At 38.0% G+C, this 21,813-nt stretch overlaps 1 protein-coding gene across 2 annotated transcripts in view; it reads left to right on the top strand.

The window, feature by feature from the left end:
- The window catches only part of LOC139710402 (TBC1 domain family member 24-like), a 46,963-nt gene that overhangs the window by 11,639 nt on the left and 13,511 nt on the right, over positions 1 to 21,813 (top strand). The window contains exons 3-5 of one of the 2 annotated variants that reach the window (XM_071622320.1): positions 2,726 to 4,957; positions 10,703 to 11,230; positions 16,204 to 16,514. In XM_071622320.1, the coding sequence (XP_071478421.1) occupies positions 2,726 to 4,957; positions 10,703 to 11,230; positions 16,204 to 16,514 (3,071 nt within the window). The remainder of the gene's footprint in view (positions 1 to 2,725; positions 4,958 to 10,702; positions 11,231 to 16,203; positions 16,515 to 21,813) is intronic. The other variant, XM_071622327.1, reaches the window with a different exon arrangement.

The following is a 21,813-nucleotide window of genomic DNA, read 5'->3' as shown; positions in this document are numbered from 1 at the left end:
ATATCAAATAAAGTGAATGAATCCAAAACAAAACATACTGTATATGCCACATATTTCGCTAGGTTTTTACTGTCGTGAATTTTGTGAGTCAGGTTCTATTCACAAATTTACAGACACACAAGAATATTGACTTTGATCCCAATATGAATGTGACGTGCATGTATACATTTTCCATTCGTTACGTTACTGCACGATTGCGAAATTAACCACTCGTAAAATCGTCGGGAAGTCCTGACTCGCGAAAATTTAGACTTGCTAAGTATATGCCATGTGCAGTATTAGTTTCATTATGAGCATCATCTTAGAAATAACCATACTTTTTACAGGTATCAGAATGTGTTTGAGTTACATACATTGTAGCAAGGGATCCCATAGATAGACCTACGTGTGTACGTACCAGTACACAAGAGTTATGTGGTCACTTGGCTTTGGAAGTGGGTACATATTATATGACTGCAGTTTTTTTTTACAATTATAATCATGGAATCACTTTGAATTTTCTGCACAGAGACTTCTGTTGGGTAAGTATTATTGCAGAAGTAATCAGGGGACTATTTTTCACTTTTTCAGGTCTTTTTGAAGAGATATCATAGTGATACAGCTGTACCAGGATGCCAGAATGTTGTAATTTTGGATGTTAACTGAATGTAAAAGAGTCTTGCATTGCTGTTATAAAGTATCATTGCTTTCCATCTCAATAATTTTCTCGTAAAGGTTTATCCCTTTTGAGAGTTTAAAAGTGGGGGAAAATGTGTGTCGGTACTCAAAATATTCTAGTTTGTCGTAATATATTTGAGATTTGTGATTTTATTTGTTTAATCAGAGAAATTAGTGAATGATGTTCTACAAACCAGTTTTACATGGATGTGGGATTTTGCTCACTGTGTCCAAATGTCTTAAAGCAGCATTATTGTTTGTACTACTCAATCACAGTCAGGTAAGTCTATCTCCTAGAGATGTAGAGTGTCATAACAAATATCTATTGTTACTTAAACATTACAAGGCTGACATATTTGCCAGTATTACCTTGCAATAGTTTGCCTGGACACAGTAAGATGCTGTGTGCCAACAAGCTACCACCAACACAATACATTGTATCTTGTCTTACAGATGCACTTGGGCTTCTTCTGTGCCTTGATGATCTATTCAATTCATGGACATTTAGTTAATTTTCTGGCAGACATGGTAGACCAGATACATATATGTGCATGCAGTCATGTTAGCAGCATGGTTCAAAGTCCCTGCAATTTACTATATTTTTCTTATGTGTGGAGGGGATTCAGGGCCTATCATCTCTAACCCATCTGCATGACTAAAACCTGTTGACTCTCAAAACTTGAGACTTGTTTGTTGAGTTATTTCCAGTGCATACCTCTTACACATCTCAAGCAAGTTTAGATCTCACTACTAACAGCATGCTGTCATTCTCTTTAATATTGCGCTTTGATAACTACTGTGCTCGTTTTCAGTTGCCATGCTTCAAAATTGTGCCAATGACACACAACCAATCTGTTTCCTGATTCACATCCTATCCTTCTTTCTGTCGTGTTTATTTCCTGTCTCTGCATTTGACAGACCCATATGGTAAACTTGTTTATGACCTCAAGTGCATTAAAGTGCTTAGTGCAGTGTTTGAAAGTATATGAACTAAACAGTGTCAATTACTTGATTCTTTTTAAAGATAACATTTATTTTTACCTTCTCTTGCTGGAAAGAAAGTATAAAATACTATGCAAATATTTTGAGAGCTGCTAGCAGCAAGTTTTGACACCTCAAGTATTAGCATTTGAATATATGCAGGATAGAGCTATATGACACAATTTTATAAGCTTCCTCAAAAAAATGTTGTGGAGAAAAAAAAATGAGGGTATGAAATGACATAACAATATTCTACATATAAGGGGAATGCTCATGTTGTGTGCAAACAAAATGAATGGAAAAAAGTTCGCATCTTATGAAGTGATATATTTAAAAGTAAGTAAATTTATTAGAGAATAGTGATTATACATGCAAGAAAAAAAAATTTCAGTGAAAAAAAAAGCTCCCTATAGAGAGATCATCTTCCTCTAGTGAATGAATACCTTGTGCAATGTATTTTGGCATTAAAAGAAAAAAAAAATGCAACAGGTATTGGGGTTTTGTCCTACGACAAGGAAACCTTGAAATAGCAGGATTATAGTATGAGCAAAAAAAAAAAGAAGAAGAAAAAAAAAAGAAAGGTCAACATACAAGTGAAGGAATTTTTCTTTTTCCATTTGTCATGTTTGGTTTTTCAGAAAGTCTCGGTCCTATTTTTGGTGATGAGATACCCAGTAATGTCTCATCTCAGACTAAATCTAAAAATTGATTGCATTTGTTCTTTCACTGTGAAATAGGGCTAAGATTTTTTTTTTATTGAACAGATCATCTGTCCTTTTTTTATAATACTTTAAATCATTTTCAGAATACACTTCAATGTTATAAAATATTTTATTTGTTAAATATCAAATCAAAAGCCATAGCCCCAACAAGCCTATTGTTGTGTTGACGATTGGCCATCTGACACTGTACTGCAGAAATGCGCAGCTTGTAAAATTACCCTTTGTGAGAACTTAACACGTAATCAGTCATCAGAAATGGGTTTGAACTACGTCTCTGTGTATATGATGTGTCACTGTTATACTGTTATTGTAATGTTTCATTATCGTAGTGAGTTTGTGTTCTTTATCTTTCTCACTCCTTTCAGATGCACCTCTGTCTCTAGAAGCACCTTCTGTTACCCATCACCCTGACAACTCCTCCTCTCCCTCCCATCCCCCTAGCAACCCTGTTTCTAACACCCTCCCCCTTTCTGAGTCCATTGCACCTGTTTCTGCCTCTCATACTACACAAAGTACTCATGCTAGTGATAACACCCACATTGAAGACACCCAATCACTGCACCAGGAACCCAGCATGAATGAAGAAAATGAGTTAACTGATGAACACACTGCCATTGAATCTTCTATAGAAACAGGTGTCCATGTTGGAAATGGCTCAAGTGGTAGTACAGGTGAACCAAGCAGTTCTAGTGTTGATCCCCGGGAAATTCTAGCCCAGTTAGCTGTAGAAGCCGATGATTTTGATTTTGGCGATGATTCACGCAGTCATGAATCAGATGTTGACCCAGAAATGATTCTTGCACAAATCAGAGCAGAAACAGAAAATTTCAACAGCAGTGGCAGTGAAATGGAACAGACATCTCCCATAATGAGTGTCAATACTATTGAGAGGTGCAGTGATTATGACATATGTGGACCCACAGAAAATACTCCTGTTTCTGCAACAGATGAACCAATATCTGAGGTAATATCCAATGGATTTGGAAGTAAAGCACATCCTACTGACATACCATCTGCACAAGAAAACCCTGAAGACACTAGAGATAAGGAAGAAAGTGATAAAAATGCTCTCACTGAAGCCAGCGACTCTTGTGATGCTTCAATCACAAGTGACCAACAGAAAACTGATAGCGTAGAACATGAAAGGGATCTTTCTGTTGAACCTGAAAATGCATCTGTTGATATGCCTAGTAGTGTTGGAGAAGAAACCTGTGTTGTTACCCAGGAAGAGGAAAATAATGAAACTGAGAACTCAAGACAGTTAGATTCCAGAAATAATGACACCAACCTGAATTTGTGTGGTCTGGAAACTCATGAGAGTTTTCAGGATATCACTTTCACTGCTTCCAAAGCAAGTATAGATGATCAAACAGGAAATCAATCTGACAATGCAAACAGTTCCACAAAAGATGCTCTGTCTTGTGACAGACCTGATCAGGAAATGACAGATTATCAACTATCAACTACAGTTACTTTACCACAACCCACAGATCTCACTCCTTCACCAAAGGAAGAAGTAGATGCTGAATCCCATGAAGAGACCCCATCTGATGTTTCAAATATCACACCAAGTGAAAATCCCCAAATTGATATCCAAACACCTGCTGAAAGCACAGGTATCAGTTTTGATTCACAAACTGAGTTGGTTAACCATCAAGCAGAGATACACCTAAATGGCATTAAAGATGAGATGCCATCAGGAAGAGATGAAGGCAATTCTCAGGACATTGCTTTTCACTCACTGGACGTCCAGGCAGAAAGTGCTGACTCGCCATCTCCATTAGAACCTCAAAATATAGAAAATACTGCCACAGCCCTGTCTGATAATTCAGTCTGCACAGCTTCTGCAGACAGCATGTCACATATGACAGGAGAAAATGAAGTCATCCTGGATCCCCTCAAAAATTCGGAGGAGATAGGAGACTTGCCAACAGAAACCCTGGCATACCTGACAGAAATGGAAAACTTGGACAAACACATAGGGGAAGACGTTGACACTACCCCAGAAAGTGTCAATGAAAATGATGCAAGAGATCTAAAATCACAAGAAATATGCCCAGATGTTGATGAAGAGGCAACTGTGGTATCTGTGACACCATGCACACTGATATCTGCACAGAATCAAAAGGACCTGTCTGCAAATTTGACAGCTAACATTGAGTCAAATGAGGGCCCTGGTGAGCAGCCGACATCTTCCCAGTCCAATGTCACTTCACCAGTGGCTGAAGAAAGTGCACTTGATATCTCTCAGTCAGACCAGACATTACCCCATGAAGATGCCCCTAAAGAAAAGACAGTCTGTACTCCGCCTTCAGGCACCCTTCCCATTACTTGCCAAATACCTGAACAAACTTTATCTGAAATCACTGCTGGTCCAACCCCTGACACTCCAGACCACCCAATCTCAGAAAAAGAAGAGGACGTTGACATATCGGACTTTGTGCTTGTCCATCCCAGTGAAGTTCCTTCTCCCAAAAGTGCTAATGAGTTTGGCGTAGTTGAAGCCAACATAGAGAATGGAGGTGAAGAGACAAGACAAGGAGATGATACACAGGCCGCTGGACAGCATTTGGATAGCCCCACCAAAGGCAAAGATGGTAAACTTTATTTTTAATATGATATTATTTGTAGCATTAGCAAGTTTCATAAAATGCTATCTTTGTGGATTGTGAATATCTGTGAGTGATTGTCACTGCATGTCTGCATGTTTAATTATCATGAATGGGGAGGTGTTTTGTTTTCCAGGTTAACTCAGATACAATGTGGTATGTGGGGAAAGTAACAATATGGGGTTCTTCATTTCTGCTGACTGCTTTATTAGTCAATTGACTAACAATTTGACCAACAGACAAGCATGCTTCCTTTGATGATTGGCATGCATGTCTGGAAACTAATTATTGTCAATGAATAGGGATTACCTAATCCCCTTAATCCCAATTGCGTCTTCCTTGGGCTGTCCTGTTACACTGAGACACATTGTAATACCTGAGTGGGCTTGCCAACTTTACAACTAAACATTCTAGGTCAAGTTAGGAAAGATTTCTGAATGATTTTTAAAAAGCTTTGCAAGTCAAGCAAAGTGTCAGAACACAGGGTTAACTTGCTCTTTGTTTTTCATTTTTTCTTCTAAATTTACTCACTTGTGAAAAAATTTATCATGTCTAAATAGGACATGTTAATGTTGGTTCTTTCATAGAACTGAATGATACTCCTTAAGTAGAACATGAAGAATATTGGTTTACTTTTGTCCCATTGCATATTTTTAGACCCAATCACATATTCCGTGACTTACATTGTAAATCAAATCACAAATGCAGTTTATCCAGTATAGAACAGGTACCAGTGATTGAGCTTATGGCTACATGATGGTTCACTTTGTTATCACATGCGCAAGTAAATGACTTTATGATGTGCCTGTCAAAATTTACATTCTTGATGTTAAAGATTTATCATTCATGAAATTTACAATGTACTCTGTATCTTTGTCAAATTTTCATACATTGGCAGGACACCCCTCACACTGTTGCTTTTAGACATTTATGTACAGTGTTCTTTCCATCCAGCACTGTATTGTGGAAAAACTTGCTTTATAAGCTGAAATGTTACTGTGGCACCACTTGTTTAGTATTTGTTTTATGCTTCTTCATGGGAACCATATCACATGTTGAGAGATATTAAGGTTTGAAATTTAATCTATAGCAAGCTATCAGAGTGCTGATAAGGGAACCTATAGAACCATGAAGTATGCTTATTACCCCTTATCAGTATTAAAGCAGCATTATAATGCCAGAGAGTGTGTTCAAAAGTAAAATATGCACACATCCCCACCCACACAGACACAAGCACACGTACAAAGCTAAGCAAAAGACACCATACAATGCATAACACACATCATTGTATAGTGTGGATCTACGCCCACCCCTCAAAATATAGTCTGTATATGATTTTTAATCAGTGAAAATTATTTTATGTTGGAATCTTTTCACATTGCCATAGAACACAAATGGGCTAAAGCACAGGTTGTTATCTGTCTCTGAAGAATGCCAGAAGCTTTCTGTATGGGGGCTGTCTGTATGTCTGTCTGTTTATGGTTTGTCTGCCCCCATGGCCCAGGTCTTTATGTGATGGAGAAACCGACAACAAAGTAGAAGTATGTGAACGGTGGCGAATAAAATTGTCTTTCGCATTGCAGTGCAAAAACCTGTAGCTTGTGAGTGAATGTCGCTTCTAAGAATTGCAAGGGCGTGGAGGCAACAGGTTTACAGACTCAGTATTCACACAGTGTTTCACCCGACAGAGTGAACAGTTAATTTAACTCTAAGATGGGACAGACTAGTAGAACAGACCACATGGACCAGAGCACTATTTGTCAGGAGCTGGGAATGGCTTCACATTCTGTGTTCCACCAACTTTGTCACTTTCACTTCCCCTCCTAAATGTACATGGTGTATTTATAGACTTGTATGCACTTGATTTTAAAAGTCCTATTGTATTATGAGGTGAAGTTCAAAGAGGAAATGTGCTTAGCAGTGAAGAGTAGGCAGTAGGAGTGGGAGGGAACAAGGAGTCGGAACAATACAAGCTATGTCTCAGTTTCTGTACCAGCACACAGATTTTTTTTAGCATACACGTATATATACACTGTAGGAGATGCTGTGTAGAATGAAGAATTTTACATGGGTGACTGCTTTGCATATTGTCAATGTACAAGTGTAAATAGCAGCAATGTGTTTATTCTTACGAGTATTAGTCTCAACGCTTTCCATGCCAATGAGTCAAATGTGCACAATTTTCACCCACATACCTATGGACAGGAAATAAATATGGCATGCAGGGTTAGATGTGTCATTCCTTCATGGCACAGATAAGAGTAATGATTATGTTTCAGAGTTGTATGCATACAAGTATACAATGGTAATTATTTCAGAGTTGCTGTCAAGGTAATCTTTGCCAATCTTAGCCTTTTGCCAAGGCCCTCGATGTCACTGTATGGTGGTGAGCGAATGGGGCAAATGAAGCGAACTCAGCTGTGTTGGACAGCGCGAGAGCCTTTTGAGATCTTATTTGCATCCTTATGTTGGCCTTTTGATTTACCAATTTTTGCTCCCAGAATTGGGCAACCAATCTGCGTGCCTATCTGCCCGAGCCCGATTTGCATATAAAAATATGGCGAATGCACACCACAGACCTCCATGAGTGATGAGTGATGCATGCGAACAGGCCGGACAACACCAAGACAGAAGATGTGGGGAGCGCACCATTCCATTGGTCGACCAGAACCCATTGATATGACTATTCAGGGGGTTCGTGTTTTGTGAATAATAATGTGTGAAGCAGATCTCAAAAGGCCCCCGCACTCTCGCGCTCGGTTGGGCTCGCTTCGCTTGCCAGTTATAGCCATCACATAGCAAGAAAGGTTTGACAAAAGGCTATGCCAATCTGAGCAAACAGAACATGCAAGACAAGGCCTGTCTACATTGTCAAAAAGACATTTCAGCTCTCCAAATTGCTGATTCAATCATACTGTTCATGGAATTATTTGTCTTTGACTTCAAGGGCATTTTGTTCCATGCTGGATAACTTCATTGTTTGCACTTAATCACTATTGGGCTGTATACATTATCTTATCATGATGTTCATTGTACAATGTACATAGATAGAGATATTACAAGCACATAATTGTAAGTCCTCTATAGTACTCTTCCATATTTTGTCTGGTAGTACAGCTGTATTGGCAACCAACACTTGTTAGCCTCGTCGGAGAACCCTCTCAATCACTCTGGAGTTGCAGATTTTTGTATAAAGTTTCCCCAAAGACAGTAGTAGCCAAACCAAAACTTCCTGGACATTCAGAATATAAGTTTTGTAAACTCATGTATGACAGGAAGTACATGTATGTATGCTTTCGACAACTGTTGGCAGCATTCAAGAACTGGATAGAGATATCTGTTTGTATGTTTGTATTCTAGCATTACAACCTTGTGACACTTGGAAGATGCCATATCATCAGCCAATATCATATGATATGTTGCTGCTAATCTTAGTGTGACTGTTGGCAGTAACTGGATATCTGATAAAGTTCCTTGGGTGTAGCTATGTTAATAATTTTGTCTCGTGACAGCATTGTTATCAGTCAGTGGGACTAAGATGGGTATGTTTACCATGAATGGACTCTTTCAGTCATCCCTCAGCATGTGACCATGTGGCTCGAGTTCACCATTCCCATTCCAGGCCTGTCAGGGTTGCCAGACATCACATTCATGTGCCATCCTGTAGCCTCAAATGTTTGTGTGTGTTTGTTTCTATATGTTGAAAGGTACAGGTATTCTTCCATTCACCAACATATGTTTAGTGCTCTGATATTGCCATTACATACGTACATTTGTAGACTTAATCATTGTGATTTTTAGGATGGCTATCTAGGTTTATAATTGTATTTCATAGATGTGGAGAAAACTCATAATTTTCATTGTGCATTCTCAAAGATTACAAAAATCATGAGTCACTGTAACAAGCCAGCTCTCACTTTCTAAACCTATAGCATTTGTGACCGGCGACAACGAGTTCAGGCAAAAGTCAGTAATTTTGAAAATTCATTTTTTCACTGAATCACATTGCCCATTTCCTAAGCTTTGCATTGATATAAAATACTTGTATTCTTCGGCACCGTAAGTAGGCATAGAAAGTGAAATATAATGCACTTTTTAAGTTGTTAGCCTGACAAAATTGCGAGAAAACAGGCTTTGAAGATTGACCTCTTTCTCAAAGACAATGTCCAAGCGACAAAGCGAGATGAGAATCACCCATCCGTATGATGGTGCCAATCGATATTAAGCTCTGCCTCTAGCAATCACAGCGCCTTCTGATTGGCTCACTGAGAGAGTCAGATTTCCCGGGCACCTTCCTCGGAACTCAGCATATGGAGCCGAAAAACAACGCATTTCCCTTGAGTTTGTCTACCATTTTGTCTTTCAAGATGGCAGATAAGATAATTGCAAGCTTGGTGGTGTACGTGTGTAAGGTGCACGCATTACCCAGTGGCATCCACCTGTGGTACGCCATGCGCGTGTGCATGTAACGGGAGCGGGTGGCGAATCTGCACAATTACAAATTGCGTTTTCAAAGTGGTTGATTTTTCTTTATCATTGGGGACCACTTCTAAGGCAGAAAATTGCTAGAGCTGGCAATGGTCACGCATCCTGTTTTGCTTTGTTTTTACAAGCCACGCATATGTTGCTTTGTTCTATGGTGTTTCCTATATCAAAACAAACAAACAAACACGACTCGTTAGTATGGTGCAATCTTGATGTGTAGTATTTGAATATTGGTCATAATATGTCACCGCTTTTTTCCTCTCGTCTACTGTCCTTTGATCCAATCTGCTGTCATAATATTTACTACTAGTAGACAAGTTTGAGAAAATTGTTAGTTTTCTTTTCACACGATTATGTCATACTACAAGTGACAGGTAACTTTCCGGTAGCATGTTTCACGATTTATGTAGTGATTTGCGACTCTGATGTGATCAAACCATGTTCCCCATGTATCAGTTTACATGTTGGAAGTTAGTGCTGCTGTTCACTTTTTGTTTCACTTCCGTTGTCGAGCATTGCGGTAGAATAGCTCAGATAGAAAGCCAAACGAAGAGCACGTACTACAGAGCGAGTGTATCTATTTTAGCAGAACAATGAAGGACGTAATCATGTACGTGTGGACAAAGCATTGAACTCCCAAAATGCTGCAACTGGTGTCTCCGAAAGCCAAACTATGTAAATGTGTGTGAGGCACCAGCCAATTGCATGTGAGACCCTGCGCCATAGCAACACTGGGCATATTGGCGTGGCATTCGAAAGAAGCTCGAAACTGACAAGTGTGATCCAACCTAGGGTGTTTCAAATTCCATTTTCGATAGTAAAAACTGAGTCTTATGCTTTGAAATTTAGTGTGGATGTAGAAAACATATCAAAGATTTGATTTCTGCAAAAATCCAAAATCGACAAAAATAATGGTCAATATCTCTGTACCCCGCCTAGTAGGGAATTTGCTCTTGCGACTTTTGCCTGAAACCGTTGTCGCGGGTCACATTTGTTTTCATGATTGTCAAAGACACTTAATAAAGCTTATCCTCACTGCCGCCTTCCCGCAAAAAGAAAAGAATTTTAAACCAACCATATCTTAGTTTCCATATCCCAGATGAGATACACAGTGTGTCATTTTGTGCCTAAACATTGTATCTGCGCTCATTTATTTCACTCAACTGCAACTGCAAGTTGAGAGAGAAAGAAAAAATAAATCAGCACTGATGATGAGTTTTGAGTATTATCTATCCATTTAATTTGTAGAATCAGCTACCAATGGAGGTCATGTGCTCAGAGAAAACAGCCCGGACACCAGTGAGTCCAGTCCCAAGGTCAATATTGATGTTCCTACCGTTTCTGCGGCGATGCACATCAAGAAAACAGACAATACCACAACTGATGGTCAAGCCGGGTCAAAGGTCGAAGAAGGGGATGACAAGGTGGGCGATTTGAGCAGCCATGTGCAGCGTCGAGAGAAGGGAGGTGGAGGGGATGTCAGCAGTGACAAAAGGAAGTCCTTGATGCTATGGGTGGATCCTCAGCTGGTGCAGACTGTCCGGGTGGAACAGGGTGTGTCCAAGTCGCCTCAGCACTCTCCAGAAAACATCCCCAACGACATGAAGCGGCTGAAGAAGGTGGTGAGGAAAGAGCGGTGGGCGGCTGAAACCGAGCATGAAGTCAGGAAAGATGTGTGGAAGAAACTCTGTCTTCAGAACAGTGCAGGAGCTTCTGTGGCAAACATCTACTCCGAGGTAGAGGAAGGTCTCTTTGGCCCAGACAAGGCTGCTACAGGTAATTAACTCCCTCACCATATATTCCTTCGGCGCACAATTTCTTAACATGGAAGAAACTGTCTTTAAAAAGTATTTGACAGTTAGATTAGTTGCAAGTTTAAACATCCAATGAATTATATCTCTCCTCAATCCATGCACTTTTAAATCTAATGCCAAACTAACAAATTTTCTACAAAATGCAAAGGTAACTCTTTGAGTTTGTTTGCAAAATTATCTCTTTATTACTCTGCCAGATAATTATGAAGTTTTCTTTCATTATTTTAGAGCCTCTGGGAAAGAAAAAAAACAGCATCCAACAGACTCTCTGATTTGTTTAGGTTATGTTCTAAGTCATTATCATTGTCACATTTGACCTTTTGCAATGTTATGATCATGTTTCTGCATGAGCAGTGTCTCTCCATGTCAGTGTACCAACCCACACCACAGGTTGATTAAGAAGTTCTGCCACAGCTTCATAGGTTCAAAGACTTTTCAAGAATTTATCACCCCTATCAAAGCATTTTGAAAGAAAATGAAAGAAGATTCATTTACAAGTTTGCACAGCTGTTTGAAATTTCAGAACTGCCATGATGAAAATCAGTTCTGTCAGTCAAATGTATTTATAAAATTCTTGTCACATGGTGCTTTGCCTGTGTATATGTGTATATCAATATATGATATCCTATGATATAAAAATGTAAAAAATTGGTTCGTAATTGAGCAACTTTTGAAATCCTCGACCTCATTAAAATAACAAAGAAATTATTAACTTTTATGTCATAACAATAATCTTTTAAACTCATTTCAGTTTAGAAGTTGACAATTACAAAAGTATTGAATGATACTCAACACCCAAGACACTGCATGCCTTTGGAGAAGTGAAGAGTTAAAATTGAGAGTTTAAAAAAAAGTTAGAATTGATTATGATTTCTATCATAAGTCTATGGCAGCCTGTGTGTTAAGGAAATTTAAAATTGATTAAATATCTTTTGATAAAACAGGGCCCTGACCTCGTCTAATTTGCTTGATACTTATGTTAAAAACATACAAAACTTATAGCTCAGCAAAATTATTTTTGTTGTTGTTATTGTTTGATTTTGCTGGCCAATTGTAAAGAAAATCCTACTACTCTGGTCATCTATCTGATACTCATAATATTGTGTTCACCTTAAGTAGAGAGATCACTTGGCAGTTAGTCTGCTAAGTAGTTAGAAAAGGATCTTGCAACAAATTTTCATTGTTTTTTGTTTCTTTTTTTTTAGCTCATTTCGTAGTTTTCCTTGCCACTGACTGACCAATTTGCATTAAGTAAACCTGCACCAGCTGCCCTAGTGAATCTCTAGGCCAGATTATTTTCATGTGATTGAACATCTGGCAGGACTGGTATTAGCTACGGACATTATCCCAAAACCAATCATAACCAAGTAACTTTGAGACAATGCACATATTGCACAAGAGTGTTCAGTGTACAGACACTGGACGAGGATTACATACATTACAATACATGTACAGTATGTAAGGACAGTTTCGGAAGGGAACTTAACAAAACAATATTTAACCTTCGGGGGAAATGTGTAGCACGAATTATGAGGCTGTGTAACAGCAAACTACAGGAAACTCACACTGATTAGTGTAATAATCAGTGATCGAAACAGTATTGGTGCAGTGAGTTCAGCACTAACGATAATTTGCATAAAGTTGAATCAGCTTTATTACAGGGTGACATGATTTGAATAATATTCCTGCTTTGTTAATGCAACTATGATACTCTTATTTTCTACTAACAATGAATATCTGAAAGAAATTTAAAAAAAATAAATAAACATGAGTGCTCTCAAGCTTCGGTAGACTTGTTCATAGAATGTTTTGTCATCATTTTTCAGACATATTTAGTGTTGACTTTCTGTGAATTTGTTCCATGATAAATCAAGACTGAATTGACACAAATTGATAGCAGGATTTGGACTTCTGTATTATATACAGTATACGAGTGACATCATATGCTATCGTACAATTTCTCATGTTATCAAATAGTGAGCACTATAGATACAAAAACATGGTATAGAAGTTTTGAGTATTGCAACATGTACATCTGTAGGTATCAGTACAGTGTAGGCAAAGTTCCCATTCTTTTCTCAACTTTTTTTCACACTTAAAAAAAGAAAGACAGCATGAAAATCTGCTCTGTGTATCAGGTACTTGTTTGTAGGGCATAGGTGAATGCTACATACCGCTAGTAATTTTTGTGTGTGTGTGTTTTTGTCATGCAACTTGTTAGCACAAACTTGTACAATTTGAACACGTACATGAGTGTTCCTCAATTTGCAGTTTTCTTGGCTCTTATGTCATGGGACCTGTAATTTTCAGAGAATAAAGAAATGACAAGTTAAAACTACATGCATACACTATATGGTACTGTATGTGCAATTACATCATTTTCTGTACCTGCAAACAGACAGTGTAATTCTGTTGTTTAATCTTTTGATTTCAAGTAGTTTTGAGGTTCTTCTTCCAAATTCCATTCGTACACATGTGTACTCCATTTTCTTCATAAATTAAGATTAAAAGTGAAAGTTAACATATAAATTTCTTGCTAGTTTTCCCAGAAGTAGGCTTACGTGTACTGTAGTCGTTAGACCTTAGATTAGGACTACTTTCTACATGTTATGCAAAAGAACAAGATGTAACCTGATATGGACAGTTGACCCTGGGAATGTACAATTGTAGTTACCAGTGAGCTACTCTATGTGCCAAATGATTTTGTGAGGTTTTAATTTTTGCAAATTTTGCAAGTCAGATGCGATAATATACAGTTTTAAAAACATGCAAAATTATTAATTCTGCTCTTGACATCAATGCAACCTACATGCACACATTTCTGTGTTCAGAGCTGTACTCCACAATCGTGAATCTTAGCACTTGTGAAATTGTCAGGAAGTCCCGATTTGCGAAAATTTAGACCCACTAAATACATTATGACATACAGTATATAGGTGAAGTTCACCATTGCTAAAACACTCATCAGTGGTTTGTTTTGTCTTGTTTTTTTTTTTTATGAGACATACTTCACCCACTATTGCCTTTGCTGGAATCAGAGAAGTGTATTAGTAACTGTTTATGCCCACGTTTTCTGCCGCACTCAAAAGGTAATTTCCTGCCATGCTGGTATTGTTCCTGTTGCAGGCACTTTGGGGATGGCAAACGGTAGCACAATGCTTGTCATCACACAGCTTCGTTTTTACTCCGCTCTTCTGTACTGAGGGTACTACAGAGTACAGCTAGATTGTCATGATATCATGTGTGTGAAATCCGGTTGAACTTTTTTGCTATGGAAGGCAAAATCTTGTTTGTAAATGGACTGTTCCCATGTTGGTTATGGCAGGTTATATACTTCTTTCTTAAACCTCCATAAACTGGACAAGGGTTCTTGGTGCTCTATAGAATGTTTGTGACCATCAACACATCTTGTCATCTCTTGATGCTGTTTAAGAATATAGATTTTTAATGTCCAGAACCTATGACATTCACAAACTAATGATTTGAGTACCAAGTACGGTATTCAAGAGCATGGGATAAATCTGAACTATTTAACTAGAACCTGTCACTACTAAGGGCTGACTACCATGGTTGTGTGCAGCACGTTATCTATTACAGTGTAGTCTGTCTTCACAAAACATTTCTTCTTGACTACACAGAATGGTGGGCACTTTCTCACATCACTTATTTTTTGCTCATAATGGCTTTAACATGTATGTTTACATGTTTCCATGTGATAAAGCCTGGCCCTATTTCTTCCTGTACAGCCCACGCACGTAGCCTGTAACTTGCATCAACCTTTGACAAGTGTTCATACCCAGAGAGCCATGGAGTGCCTCCCTACATCATTGAGCCGATTTATAGTTTAAATGAGGTAGATGACAAGAAACATAATCTTAGTGCATCTGCGCAGGCTGCGGTAATTTACTGGCTGTAAGGGTAGGCTATCATTGTCAGAGAGAACGCTCCACTAGCAAGCTCTCAAATTGGATGTTGCTATTTTCCTGTCAGGGCAATTAGATGACAATTAAGGGAGGTGACTTTTTTGCCAACTGGGAAGCAGTTATTGCAAGCTGTTCAGGCTGGTTCATATAAGCAGTGATGAGAGCTGATATTATATGCATGCAAGTTGACATTAGAGACCATATATAATTGTAATTTGTGTATTGTGTATATCCCTCATCTGAGGTTTAATTTGAGCTGCAGCATACCTTACACACACATACACACACCCACACATGTACGCTTACCCGCACACACAAATTAATTCACTTTTGTCACTCAAAATGACATGGAATCTGCATAATGTACCATACATTTTTATCTGCATGGAAAGGGACATGATAGGGACAAACACAAAGAAAAATTAGAAATTATGCCAGTCTTGTGCCATAGCCTATGATCTTTAGTAGGTATTTCAGGTTGTTTTCATACAACCAAGAGTAGAATGTGTGCTTTCTTGTACACTCTTACTTTTTTTTTTCATGAAAAACAACGTTCTGTTACTCTTCTTGCAATCTGTTTTTTTTTTCCCACCCTGGCTAAGGTCTTCAAGGGCCTTTGCCAAAGATCTATTACAAATCATTTCAACAATATTTCCTATTGTGCATAGAAACACCAATAAACCTTGCGAGAGAGTTGTGGTTGGTTATTTGTAATACAGCAAATCAGTACAGGGGACCAGTTGGATCACTTAAATGTTCATATTCACAATTCTTGTAGTTGTGGTGAGAAAAATTGAATGAATCATATAGATGAAAACAATGAGGGTTTCTTAATCTTGTATCAAATAGAATTTTATCAGTGAGATTGATAAATTCTTCATTGATGCCAGATACAGTAACAATCAAATCTTGCAAAGTAGAGGGGGAAAGAGTCATACCAAGGTACTTTCAGGTCATTTTGTCATCAAAATTTAGAGATATGCCCTTCTGATGTTGCTCCATGTGATTCCAGATCAGTCATCCATGACGCTGCCAAGCTTCGTTGATCCAGACCACCCTACAGCTTGCTATGCCCTTCTGTCCGAAGGCCAGATGAGACTGAACCGTCTCCTGTGCGTCTTTGCCGACACGCGTCCCGACATCTTGTACTGCCCTCTCCTTGCACCAGTGGCCAGCATGTTGCTACACTACATGAGTCCCGAGGACACCTTTGATTGCCTGTCTGCCCTGCTGGGAAGCACTCGCTACAAGTTCCTGGAGATCTCCTGGGTTGGCTATGAATCTTTCCGAATGAGCTTTGAGAAGTTGGCTTCAAGGTTTGCGGTAGGTAGACACTAGAATCAAGATCTCAAATATCACAATGGGATGCATGTACTCATGAAAGGTTTTCAAACACATTAATACAACATACAAATGAGTCAAGGGGGCATCAACACTGTACAGTCATTGTTTTACATTGCAGATAACTTTATTATGATGAGGATATATGAATGGAATTCAATTTCAGATTTGTATGAAGATATCTCTATTTTTTTTTGCATTGACCTAGTAAAGACATTCTTTCAAAGTTTCAATATTAAAAAAAAGTAATAAATCAATTGACCATTCACAAAATCTTAATAGTACATGCAGTGTGGTTAACTTTAGCTAGTATGAAATATAATCACTTTCAAAAAGGCTTACTCTGTTTTAAGATCTTGTTAGCTTACTATTTGCAGAGAAAGCATTCATATGCACTTGATCCTTTAGAATACTGTGACATACAGTATAGCTAAGGTCTTGCTAGCCCAATGCCTGTGCCACTTTCAAGCAAGCAGTGGAAGGTCAGATGTTCACTGAAATGTTGCATCATTTGCAGAAACAGCTTTTTGCTTCTAAAAACCTGTTTGTGTACTGCCATTCAGCTGTTTTATGACTGAATTGATAATGCCACCAACCATGGAGATGAAGCAGTTTGGTTTGCTTTGATTCTAGTACACAGAATAAAGGCAGGGAATAATTTTACTTCTCAAATTTGATTGACAGTTTTGATCAATGGTTAATTACTTCCAACAAAGTTCTGTATACTTCTATGTAAAAAAACAAAAACAAAAACCTGCTGCACACAAGAAATTTTGTATAGCAGTCATGAAAACAATACACACACGCATAGCAAATTGTGATGCAATACCAGGAAAATTATTCCCTGAAAGGCAGTTTTCCTTTAAACGTGGTATTATTGCAGGGATTTGAAATGACAAAGAAAAGAAAGACATGATAGGGAATGGTGAAGTTATGTAGACAAAAAAAAAAAAAAACTGTAGCACTGACAGACCTACACATTGTATTTGTAAGCTTTGATGTCATTAGCACTGAAAGTCTTGGGTTGTGGGTTTAAGTAGCTGGCATTGTGCAGAAAAGGATGTATCTTCAGGCTTTAATATGCGCGTATGCATACGCCACATACACACTTCTCTACAGGCTCACCACACACACACTCCTTTACAGACTCACAACACATATACAATATACAATACATGTACATATGTGACCGTGCACCACAAAACGAACAAAAAGTCGCACAATAGTGTACTGATTTTGTGTGGAGACTGAAAATAGGTGAAATGGGTTAACCTAACCGATCTTGACTTTTTCATATTTTCTGAAGGAGCAAGTCTTCTTCTACATTATGTTAAAATTTGGGATCATAAAATGGGCAGGAAAGTGTGTTTTTTAGCAGTTTATCTTGAACTTTTTTTGGTAGAATAGTGTGATTAGGTGTGTTTTTAGAGTCCACTTTTCATTTCTTAAAAATCTTGAACACACTCTTCACTTTAAACTCAAATAACTTTTGAAAGGATGATGTTACTGCTTTGAAAGTTAGCATCAATTATGAACAGAATGTGTTGATACAGCATTCTCAACTTCAGTTTAATCTGATAATCCCTTCATTGTTGTTACTCTGGTGGTTTACATCCTGTTTTTTGTCCCATTCCTTGCACAGCCAGCATGGCTTGGTACAGATTTAGTGCTTGAATAGACACTGCACTTCAGAGCCTCTTTTCTCAGTTCACACTTTTCCTGAGTGTGTGTTTTCTTTCCAGTATCTAGATAGGTTAGGAGAGTTCATTTGATTTGAGTTATACATCATTTTAAAGCTCAAAGTCTGCTCTTTAAGAATATGCTCTTAACTAAAATTTCATGCTGGCGACTTTCTGTGCATTTTGTGATGCAGGGTCACATATAGTCACAGAGAGATAGAGAGAGAGAGATGAAGATCATATGTACCAGGAGTGAATAATGTACATACAGTACATGCGCATATAGTCACAGACAGAGATAGAGAGAGAGATGAAGATGATAGAATACCAGGAGTGAATAATACTTTTGAAAGCAGGTCTGCTGTTACTCATCTCTGGTTTCATTTTTCCAATCTTTCATAAAACACTTTATTGTATACACCCACAAACATTGTCCTGTTATATAATCTTGTTTATTTTCGTTCAAAGACACCTGAGCCTGAGCATACAATGTAGGAAGTGTTGCTTTCTTTAGGAAAGAGGAAACATAACATGTGGTTGTCCATCTATGCATGTCTCATAGTAGCTTACTATAGTAGAGGATAAATGCTTAGCGTGATGTGTCACTACATGAAGTTACAGACTCTAGTCACTTAATGGAAACTGAAACTGGTGTACAAAAGCAAACAAGAGAGAAGACCAGATAATGATCTGTCTTCCTGGAGGTGAAAGTGTTGACATGAGTGTTGGCATGCTTTAATAGCATGTGCAATGATGCTTTAATACTTGTGGACAGAGTAGAAATAAAAGTCATTGTGCTCCAAATATAACTAGAAAAGCACTTGCAGAGCGCAGACCTCCGTCAAGCAGCTCATTTCCACCCATTATTATATATGCATGCTGAAAATCACCCAATTTCCAAATATATAGAAGCCTTTGGTTTACGTCATCCTCTTCGAGCTATGTGGCGCCTCGCCCTAACTGAACACGTGCTTTAGAGTGTGTATGTAAACCTCAAATACGTGCAGCTTGAACTCCCAAGTTCATTGACCCTATCTGCAAAAAGATAAAAAAATTCTTCAAAAATCCATAGATAATCCATAGAACACTACCAAAATTTAATCATCCATTCCTTGTGTTATTATCAACTTTTCCTGCAAGTTTCATGCAAATCAGTTTTTGAGTTATTTTGCAAACAAACAAACCAAAGCCGAAGATCACTTAACCTCCTCCTCTTTCCTTGGCGGAGGTAATAAGGTTCTCCATAGGAGATTTAGGGTGAATACTACCCAAAACTTCGGATAATTATTTTATTCCCCTCCCAGATAGTGCAAATGAGAAAGAGTCATTTTCAATGGTACCACATAATATGAACAGGAAAAAGTAGTGAGCTTTTGCATTCTCCTGATAGGAAACGTAGCAGGCCAGTTTTACTCAATGATAAAAATAAATATCACAGGGCGATGGTAATTTTAATGTCACAGCTATAACAAATCTGTCCATTGCAATAGGATTCTATAGTGTTCGTGGTAGACGGGTTTTAGAACATCTTTGTCATCAGATCTGCTTGTGTTTGAAGTTTGAAGGGATTTTGTCATGATTTTAGAGATCTTTGTAGATTATAGCATGATAATTTTTTTTTTTTTTTGACAGCAAGTAATGGAGTATAGGGAATGTGGTAAAGAATTATGTGTTAGCAATTTCATGCATTCAATACTGGTGTGTATTTGATTATTAAAGCAAATGAGCATCATGTACATGTACTTGCATCTTAAATCCTTTTTATGCCTCCGCCACGAAGTGGTGCCGGAGGCATTATGTTTTTGGGTTGTCCGTCCGTCCGTACGTACGTACGTACGTCCGTCCGTACGTACGTCCGAACGTCCGTCCGCTTTCGTTTACGCGATAACTTGAGTAATATTTACTGGAATTTTACCAAACTTGGTCCAAGTATGAAGTATGATGGGGCAATGATTTGATTAGATTTTGGATGAAATCGGCTAAAGGTCAAAGGTCAAGGTCAAATCATGAAATTTATCCGTTTACGCGATAACTCAAGACTGTATGGAGCAAATTTCACCAAACTTTGTTGGAGGATGATGTATGATGGGACAATTACTTGATTAGTTTTTCAGTGAAATCGGACAGAGGTCAAAGGTCAAAGATCAAGGTCAAATCCTAAAATTTATCTGTTTACGTGATAACTCAAAACTGGATGAAGCAGCTTTCACCAAACTTGGTCCAAGGATGATGTATGATGGGACAATTAGTTGAGTAGATTTTAGTGACATTGACAAGAGGTCAAAGGTCAAATGCTAAAAATGTTGCTATTTCCCCCATATCTATGGAATGCCCACAGTTATTTTCTTGAAACTTAGTGTAGACATGTACTATTGCATAAAGATTCTCCAGAGAGAGTTTCATGTCATAAGGTCAAAGGTCAAAGGTTAGGTGAAAATGTTGCAATATAACTTTTCTCGCAAATGGTTCAATGTATCTTCATGGAACTTGGTACATATGCATGTACTGACTGGCAGGGATTATCTTGGGAATTTAGGGGTCATGGGTCAATAGTCAGGGGGGTCAAAGGTCAAGGTCAACTCCTCAAAATGTTACTATTTCCCTCATAGTATATGCAATGATTGCATCATTAGTTTTAGAATTTAATATATGTACATGTATTACTTAATGGAGATTCTCTTGGAAATTTCCAGCCAGAAGGTCAAAGGTCAAAGGTTAAGGGTCAAAGGTTAGGTCTAAATTTTAAAAAAGACATATTTTGTACTGTAATTACACTCTTTCTTCATACCTTGAAAATTATACTCAATGCATAAACTTATAATAAGGTCGGTCAGAAGTCAAGTAAAAATTTTCAATTCCCCAAATATGTGTACCTGCACTCTTTAATAGACAATTATAGCAAACCCAGTTCATGGAAAGTGGACATTCAAGATATTTCTGACAAACCTGTTATTTCTATATTTTGCCAGTTATGTGAATCTGTCATCACACATTGTGAAGACATTGTACTATACACCTATTAGGAAAATCATGCATTATGGCGGAGGCATCAGTCACCGTTTCATCTTTGTGTGTTTACAAACATTTCAAACCTTCAAGCAACACAAAACTTTTCAAAGTTGTTATGCAGAGTGAGGGATTTTTCTTGTTTTGACCAGCTATTTTTGGGTTGTTGTTGGTTTTTTTGGATGAAGAAAGCATATTGCATTGTACAGACTATTGTGAAATCTATTTTTCTGCAGCATGATGTGTTCAAGGTTCTGCTTTCCATAAAATTGTCATAGCCCAGGGGATGTTTTTGTAAGATTGTAGAAGTCAAGGCATCAGTTCTGTCTGTTTTAGAGAGGGTTGAAGTTATCCCTACCAGTCTCAATTTCTGCACTGTCCTCTCACCTGGTGTCCTTGCTTTCCAGCAAAAAAAAAAAACAAGCAAACAAAAAAATGTTCATGTCTTTGCTTATCATGAGGTAACATAACATTTTATGTGACCGTGCATCACAAAACAAACAAAAAGTCGCACCCCTTGATTTCACGTGAGGACTCAAAAAAGGTGAAACGGGTCAACCAAGTCAATCTTCATTTTTTCATATTTTCTAGAAAGA

The sequence above is a fragment of the Diadema antillarum genome, unplaced genomic scaffold (genome assembly GCF_040938485.1).
Source record: "Diadema antillarum isolate AM-2024a unplaced genomic scaffold, OU_Dant_1.0 scf00000038, whole genome shotgun sequence".
Classification (NCBI taxonomy): Eukaryota; Metazoa; Echinodermata; class Echinoidea; order Diadematoida; family Diadematidae; genus Diadema; species Diadema antillarum.
The sequence above is the reverse complement of the archived record's forward strand: the minus strand, read 5'-3'. Positions and strand labels throughout refer to the sequence as shown.